Source organism: Anguilla rostrata, chromosome 8, assembly GCF_018555375.3.
Source record: "Anguilla rostrata isolate EN2019 chromosome 8, ASM1855537v3, whole genome shotgun sequence".
In the NCBI taxonomy this organism is placed as follows: domain Eukaryota; kingdom Metazoa; phylum Chordata; class Actinopteri; order Anguilliformes; family Anguillidae; genus Anguilla; species Anguilla rostrata.
The window spans coordinates 8,320,623-8,329,434 of record NC_057940.1 but is presented as its reverse complement, the minus strand read 5'-3'; the positions used below and the strand labels follow the sequence as shown (position 1 = coordinate 8,329,434).

The window sequence follows — 8,812 nt, the reverse complement described above, 5'->3', positions numbered from 1 at the left end:
AAACAGAAAGCTGTGCTAAACCATGGTTAGTTGCAAAGCCCTACATTTGCAACATATGGCATGTGTATGCACAACTCATGAATAGCACTGTGAGCATGCTCTCTGTTAGCCAGGCCTCCTGGTACTGACTGCTCCTGTCAGACTGCAGTACAGCTCATTAGCCAGCAGGTGGTGCTGCGGACTCCAGTGTCGAGAGACTTTTCATTTAGCGAAGCCATTTGCAAAGCACCGACAATGTGGAGCAGGTACAACAACTTCACATGACATAATCTGTCACCATTCGATTTGTAAAAGAAGGTAAAGGCTCAGCAAACTGAACCGGAAACTGGAGGGAATTACACTCAAGACTGTAGTAGCAGCCAAATATCAGCACTGAGAGAGAAAACACCTGCACCTTTTTTTTTTATCTCTATGCTAATTTAACATGTCACTGGATGCTTTACCTACATCTCACCCTTATACAAATTCACAGCAGGCATTGGTAAAGTTGTCAGGAGTCCCACTCTTTGAGTTCAAGTGCCCAGCCATGGTCTTAAGTGTACAGTGTGTGGGTAATTATGAAAGATAACTTCACAGTGTCATTCGCAGCTGTGTGATTATCGCCTCACTGGGCAATAATAAAAGTTTCATTCCTGTAGAGGTGAGCCCATAGAGATCCCATAGAGAAACGAACAGGACACATACAATGGTGGGGCTACGTGCTGTAACAGCTCAGAGATTCCTCCACTGTGAATGCGTGGTATCTGGATGGAACCCCACTTTATATCCATCCATGCTATGAGTGCAACGTCCTGTGGATGTCCTGCAGACCTACCCACCCACCCCAAAAGCCCCCTGATCTCTCGGGGTCCGACACAACCTCGGCTTACGGCGTCTCCAGGGGCTGGATCTCCCGGGGCAGCTCCACCGCGTGGCGGCTGAAGTAGTCCATGGTGATGGCGTCGTTCCAGTAGCTCAGGCTGCTCTCCTGGCCCGAGGCCTTCTTCCTCTTCCTCTTCCTCATGCAGCACACCGTGAGGAGGACGGCTGAGGGAGGGAGGAGGCGAGAGAGACGGGGCCGTGAGAGGATGGCGGAATTCTAACATGATCTCATTTAATCTAATGTTCCCTCACAGAGATCAGTGCAGGGTGTACTGCTGCCTCTCTACCAATGCATGCTGGGATAGGCTCCAGCCCGCTCGTGACCCTGAACTGAAATAAGTGAGTTAGATAATGGATGGATGGACGGATGGATGGATTCCTTTATAGATGGGCGACAGACTTCTGCAGCTAACAAACAATATTTATACTACATCTGTGGAGTGCTTAAGGCTATAGTCCTGTGTCCAGGATTCTCCCTTCTTTCCCTACCAGACAACAAACACCACATAATTAGGATAGCAGTGGTTTAACAGGCTGGAAAACATCCAATCAGGGTCTTCATTTCAGCTCAAATAAAGTAGCCCCGGAACTCTGGTGTGTAAGAGGCCATGTATGTTGTGTGTGCGTGCGTGAGTGTGAGTGTAAGTGTGTGTGTGTGTGTGTGTGCATGTGTGTGTGTATGTGTGCGTGAGTGTGTGTGTGTGCGTGCGTGTGCGTGTGTGTGTAAGGTGACCCAGACACAGCTGCAGTGCACAGAGCAGCCTGCAGTTCCTGGTACTTACAGCAGGTGGCGACAGGCACAGTGATGGCCAGCACCATCCACACGATGTCCACCCTGCTCAGGCAGACCACCGGGGCCCAGTCCGTCTGATTGGCTGCTGGGAAGAGTCTGTTTTGGAGGTTGTCCGTGGGACTGGCGGGTGGCTCCGTGGTAACAGAGGCCACGCCCCCCGGTGGCTCCTCCCCCCTGGAGCGGGACACGGTGCTGCCAGGGCTCGGGACGGGCGCGAGGCTGGAGCCGCCGGCGCCGTCCGCCGAGCTGCTGTCAGGGGAAACGTCCGTGGTTGTGATGTCACTTCCTGTCGCAGCGATGTCGAGCAAGCGGAAGGTCGGGGTGGAGATGGAGGAAAGGGGCGTGGCGGTCCCGCCGTCAGACGGGAAAGCACCCGCCTCGCGAAGGGTGATGGGGTGGGGCCGGACGAGCTCCAGCGTGGGGGAGGCGGGGCCTCGGAGCTCTGCTTCCTGTTTCAACGCTGAGGAGGAGGAGCTTGATGTGGCAGAGGCGAGAGAGGGTGAGGAGGAGGAAGGCTGCAGTTCAGAGGCGTAGTAAGACCTTCCAGAGTCCGTGAAGTCTTGGCCTGCCCTTACAGGAGGATGGTGAGTACCAGACTGTCGGACGAGGGGTCCACTGTGGGGGTCGGCGGGCGCGTGCGAGGCAGGCAGGCTGGCCGAGCGAACCCCGCCCCTCCCGCTAAACTCCCACCAGCCCGGGGCGTCCGGGGAGGGGGCCATGGTGGGGTTCGGCGGGACCGGCGGCGGCCCGCTGGGGCGCAGCTCCTGAGACACCCGTCCTGCCGGCAGCACCAGGATCACCAGCACACCTGCACAGGGGGCGGGACAGAGCGGTCAGCGAGGTCACATGACCCAGAGGACACTCAACCAGCCCTCAGAGCCCGTACCTCATAGCCCGGATGCACGCCACAACGGTTACAACGGTTTGCCCAGTCGGCTGGATGTGAGAGCTGCGACGGGCTTTTTTTATTCGCTTTATTCGCGCTGCCCTGTCTTCTGCCAGATGAAGCACGTCCTCGGCTAATTAACGAGGCTTTTCCACTGAGCGTGACGCTCAACGCTCCTGATTTAAGCGGGATGCTCAAGTAACTTGAACGCGCCATCGTTTTTCTGCTTCACTGCAAACGCTCTCAAGGTTAGAGAGAAGAAAGGTTCCAGGCTAACACTGAGAATGAGGTAAAAAAAACCTGTAATACAAGATTCGAAGAGTCTGAAAACGAGAACTTATTGCATTCTGTCACTTGACTGCACATGGCTTGAATAAAACTGGCCATTGTACTTAATAGAAATGTATTGTTATCAACAATTTTACAATGGTGTAATTATTACGAGTTAGCCTCAATCGTTACCCACAATTTCTCATATATCCACTTATTTCTTCAAATTCATTTATGAACTATTACGGAATATCACAGAATATCCGCAACAAAAAGGCAATTCAATCAGTCAGCATTCTACATCATTTAGCATGAATAAAGACTCGAAAATGAGATGATAAAATATAATTATTCTGTCCAATCATAGCGGGGGAGGGGCGGGGCTAAAAGCACACTCATCCCCAGAGACGGGGGACCCGTGTCAACTCGGACACAGAGAACAAATAAGAAGAGTCTAAAATAGAAAAACAGACAAAACGGGACACAATTTTCCCTGAGCGAAGGATGGAGGACAACATTAAAAAAATGGCCCACCTGCACACTGTGTGATTAACTAACAGTGCAATTAGGCAGCACTGATATGAACACATTAGCTACTATTCCGCAGCCTCAGCCAACCCACCTGCATACATTAATCACTGAATAAAAAGCCCAATGATGAAACCTTGATTTTTTACACAGATTGTTTTCATAACTGAGAGCAGATTAACAGTACCGTTTATTATCATCATTTATGAAGTATGCGAAAGACCAGGCTGATATGGTGTGATTCATCTCACCTGATTCGTCAGAACGGGATCAACAAAAGCCACACAGGACTGTTACTCTTCCATGCAAGATTTTGGTAAAACCAATTTATGCTTTTTTTTTTTTTTTGAAGCGTCCTGACAACCCCACACACTGGTGTATGTGGAACGAATTCCAAAACCTGTAGGGCAAGCCGGGACATTTTGTGCAGTGATGGTCCCCCTCCCTCCTCCCTCCTCCTCCTCCTCCTCCTCCGCTCCTCTCCCTCCTCCCTCCCTCCCTCCCCTCCTCTCCCTCCCTCCTCCTCTCCCTCTCCCTCTCCCTCCCTCCCTCCCCTCCCTCTCTCCCTCCTCTCCCTCCTCCCCTCCTCCTCCCTCCCCCTCCCTCCCTCCCTCCCTCCTCTCCCCTTGTGGTCACAATGGGGCAGCATTATGGAGACCTGTGACCTTTGACCTTGCCTCACGGAGGAGGCTCTGAAGCCTGTGAGAGGGGGGGAGGTGACAAACAGGACTGTGTGGCAGTTAGATTGGGAGTGGAAGGGTAGAGGTGGGGTACCAATGACCCCCTGACAGAGCTCCAGCCAAACACTATCCAAATATCTTTAATCTTCCTGTGCAACAAAAAACATTTTGCCCTGAAATAAACAGCAAAATGTCCAGGGTGGACTCATATAAACTCACATAGACTCTGTTAGAGTTGAAATAACCAGGGACATTTTGCTATGTAAAATGCTAAATGTGTTAGTGGTAGCTTTTTAAAAATATAGGTCTGAACTCAAAGTGCAATTGGTCGAGCCCTCAAGACCAATGAGGGCGGCGCTAATGGTGGCATATTAGCAGCGACTGACAGATCAGTCTGAGTAACACTGACCCACATGACAGACCGAGTATGGCAAATTCAAACTGATTCAATCAACTGCCAAAGGGCTGCCAAACCTCAACACAGGAACATCTTTGGAGATTACAGTTTCTGGGAAAGCCTGCTTTTTTTTGCCAACGCGGTGCTTATGTGTAAAATTTACTGCCAAATTGGTTTTCTTGGTAGCTCATGGCAGTAGAAATACTCACGATGACGGTGTTTCTCTTATGTCTCACTGAGAGGCAGCAAATAGAGTAATGATGACTCATGATTGGGTAGTTTGGGAGGTAAAGCCATTATTTTCTGAGGAGAATTCTTTATTTGTGTGCAAGCCTCTACTGTCAAGCTAGCCTGAGTACTGAAATATTCTGCTTAGCAGCAATATTTTACGCGAAACAAAAAACTCTGAATACTGTTGGGAAATTTGTGGCTGAACATCTCTGGCTCACATCTGGGAAAAAATGCAGCTGACCTACAACCAAATGTGGCATTATGTGTGCCAGCTAAGAGGCTCAAGTCATGATAACCTCCACACACACACACACACACACACACACACACGCACGTGTGTGACTCAGGTGTAAGCCATTGGCTTGCCACGGTGATGTAGGTGCTGCCATGACAACGGAAGCAGTTCCCTTCTTCAGAGTAAGGCAGAGAGAGAGAGAGAGAGAGGGAAAGATAGAGGGAAAGAGGCAAAAAAGACAAACACACAGAGAGAAAGGACCCGTACTGTTTGAAATCCATCCTTATGAGTCTGTATAACAGTGAGTTTGTCAGCATGACTCAGAACACATTCAGTGGGATTACCTTGAGAACACCTACAGTCCGGGGATGCACTAAGGCAGCAAAGTCAGAATGCAACAAATATTGAAAACTAAAACTTCCTGAAGTGTTGGCTCAGTGGGGATAGTAAGTTTTATTGTTTCTCGTTTCCTGATTCACAAAAACAGTGGCCGACACCGACTCGCAAAGGAACCAATTTCAAAACTGTCCTTCCGACTTTTGTGCTCTAGCAGTTTCAGTGGCGCTTCCACCTTGTAGCTCCCCCTGGAAACAGTGTACTGAACTACAACTCACTGCCGGGGTGCTGCCACATGAGCACTGATGTCTGATGGGGAAAAATCACTAGAAGCTGCATTGGTGCTACATTGGTGCTGCATTGGTGCTGCATTGGTGCTGCACTGGTGCTGCATCGCAGAGCCCTCTGTTTGCTCACTCTCCGCAGCAGGTGTACTGGGGAAGATAGATAGAGCTTCTTGCTCTGGGCAGCATCGCCACATACCAAAAAAAGGAAGTGTTTGAATTAAACATGAAGCAGAGTCAGACAGCAAAGCGGGAACGTTAACGTCAGAAGCAGCCCGGATAGTCCACACGTTTGGCGGGCCCCCCCAGCGTGGCCTCCATCTGGGGAAGCTTCTCCCGCCTAAACTCGTCATCCTCAGCCGCCGTAAACATGTTTATTAACATCTGCCTCTGTATCTGCTACGTTTCACTGAGAATCTCATCTAAAGTTTTAAAGGGAGGGGGGTAAAAAGAAAAAAGAGCCTTCATGTTTTTGTATCAGTCGCCCCCCTGTGGTATTCAAACTTGGTCTTTTTCTTCTGTGGTGTTCAAACTTTGTCTTCTTCTGTGATATTCAAACTTGGTCTTTTTCTTCTGTGGTATTAAAACTTGGTTGTATTCTTATGTGGCACTAAAACTTGTTTCTTAGCGTGGGGCTCCTGGCGATTCGAACCAACGGCTCTGCCGCTTCCCCACGCCGATGGCGGCGAGCGTTCCCCAGCCACCCGAAGTGCGAGCCATCTGGCACGAAGACGACGAGGGAGAGACGCGCTGCCAGCTTTCAGGGATCAACGACTCGAGAAAAGAGTGAAACTCTCTGAAAAAAAGTTTCATTGGATTTACTAAGTCTTTTTAAAATTTTAACGGCAGCCTTGTCACGATCGCCGGCTTTCTGCATGCCTGGGAATGTCTACGAAACCCTTTTTCTCTGGTTGTCATTTTGAAGGCAGCTCAATTGATGCACACGTTAAGTGGCACTGTTGGGCGATGTGCCAAGTTAAGGCTCTCACTCTCGTGTGGTCGTGGCCCTAATAGCCTGGTGCTGAGTCTCGCCCCTGCCAGTTTACGACTGTGTCCTGCAGCCCCACAAGGAGACGCTTATTTTCAGGGGCGGAAAGTCCAGGTTCAGAAAGTAAAAGTCCTCCGCAGCAAATTTTGTTCCGATCACCTGGATTTACTAATTAGCACAGTTCTTCAGCCGGGAGGTATAGCTAATCAGTGAAGTCAGCTGGCTCATGAGTTCATGGATGGAAGAAACACATGGTGGGACTTTCGCTTTCTGACCCCTGGACTTTCCCCCTGTGCGCTCCAGCACCAGGACCAGGATGTACGTGCGCTGACTTGAAGAACAAAGCGAAACAGATCGAGCGACCGCACGACAAACTGACCGCAAATTTCGGCCTGGGGGAGGGAGCGCGTCCGGTTAGCGTCCAGAGCATCTGGATTTTCCACCAGTGCCAAATTAAAAAAGGGGGGGGGGGAGTTCTTTAGCAGGCAGTGTGTTTCTCACCTCCATGTGCAAGAGCAACCTACAGGTTACCCTACAGGGTCACTCCTGGCACTACGATCTTTACTTCACTCTAGTGTGTTTTTTCTGTACCTCTGCACCTTGAACTGATGCACTTTGTTGTACGTCGCTCTGGATAAGAGCGTCTGCTAAATGCCTGTAATGTAATGTAATGTAATGTAATGTAACCCAACAAGCACCGGTGACCTATACCCATAATTACAGTGAATGCAACGAATGCAATGAAAATGCCGGTGGTAGACACCGCCCTCAAACACTCATCTAGGATCAACGCCATTAATGTAATGTAATGTAGTCCTACGCCAGGACAGTGAAGGACAGCGCTCAAGGTTCAGCAGTTAGGGGGGTGCGGTCCAAATCTGCAACGAGTCCATTACTCTCCCCTTAAAGGCACTAATCACAGTCCATCCCCAGCCAGTACCGCACACCGTTAATGATAACATTCCTCATGTTCGCGGACGGGTACAGGACGGAGGGAGGGGTTCGGTGATGGCAGCGCTCACGGGGGGGGGGATGGGCGCGAGCGACACCCCCCGCCCGTTCCCAGGGGTCGGGAACCACGCCCACTCCGGGTGACGGATGTGACAGAGGCAGGTAACGGACTGTGGCCGGAGGGCGAGCTTCAGGTAACATAACCCACCTGTGTGTCCTTCCACATCCCGGTGATGTATTAGCTCATTGATTTCCTCCCTCAGCTCGACCCCCCCCCCACACCCTGACCCCCCCTCGCTCATTCCTTTCCCCATCACTGCCCAGCCCTTCAGAGGCGCTTCACTTTCTATTAAAGCCAGCGGCCGGCTCAGTCGACCGTCGCCGGGGTCCGCTGCGGCGCCTCGCACTGGCTCACCGCCGCTATCCTGAGGTCCTGTCGGACGAGGGCCGGCATTTTGGAAATATCGACCCGCCTGTCCGTACCTTAGATTCGGCCCTGTGTGGCAAGAGCGGTCACAGACTCGGGAAACTGAACTGAGTCAGCTCAGAGCATGGCTTAGACCAGCTATTTATATTACACGTGTGTGTATGTGTGTTTGTGTATGTTTTCAGAGAGAGAGATAAGAGATGGTAACTCATTTTCAGTTCAATATAGCACAACTTAAAGAACAAAGCATTATTAATTCAATGAATATAGTGGCTTTCACACTGATTGTTATTTATGCTTTGGCAATGAGTTGATAGGAGCAAGAGTACAGAAAAAGATGAGGAAGAGAAACAAAAGGCCTTGTCTGAGAGTGTCAAACATTTCAGGGTCATTTCCAGCCACCGCTGCAGAATCAGTTTCTCTGAAGAGCAAAGACTGAATCAAAATTCAATCACTCTTCGGGAAAGGAACTGAAATTGGCATACATCATAGTTTGACAGGAAGCCAAAAAGGTACCACGCTACATTGCGTAAACTCCAACGGACAGCCTCTCGACATATTCAAAGCCAGCAGCGCGCCACAAGATGGCAGAACAAAAACAGCTGTCTATCTGTCGACGGCTGAAAGCACCACAGACACAAGCAGGCCTCCAGAGACCGACCGGCCTGCCACGGAGCGAGGGAAGGCCGTGACCGAAATTCAAATGTAACCGGCAAAAGAGCTTCCGCGCACGATATTTTTGTGTTTTTGAAAGGAACCTGCTGTGGTCTGTCTGCAAGCTTACCAGCATGAACGAGCCATTAGAGAACTAGCACTGAGAGAAAGATGGATGCTGAGAACGAGACTCAGCGTCTAATGTGTGTAATGCCACACGCTGACAAGAATCACGAGATACGACAAGTCCCTAAACACGCCGGCGCTTCGAGTGTTCTTACTTGTACCTGT

The 8,812-nt window shown here is 50.4% G+C and overlaps 1 protein-coding gene across 1 annotated transcript in view; it reads right to left on the bottom strand.

The window, feature by feature from the left end:
- Positions 1 to 865: 865 nt before the first annotated feature.
- LOC135260307 (transmembrane protein 108-like) overlaps positions 866 to 8,812 on the bottom strand; it is a 38,453-nt gene continuing 30,506 nt past the window's right edge. The window contains exons 3-4 of the mRNA XM_064345551.1: positions 1,644 to 2,462; positions 866 to 1,026 (exon numbers count right to left, since the gene is read on the bottom strand). Coding sequence (XP_064201621.1) covers positions 866 to 1,026; positions 1,644 to 2,462 — 980 coding nt within the window. The remainder of the gene's footprint in view (positions 1,027 to 1,643; positions 2,463 to 8,812) is intronic.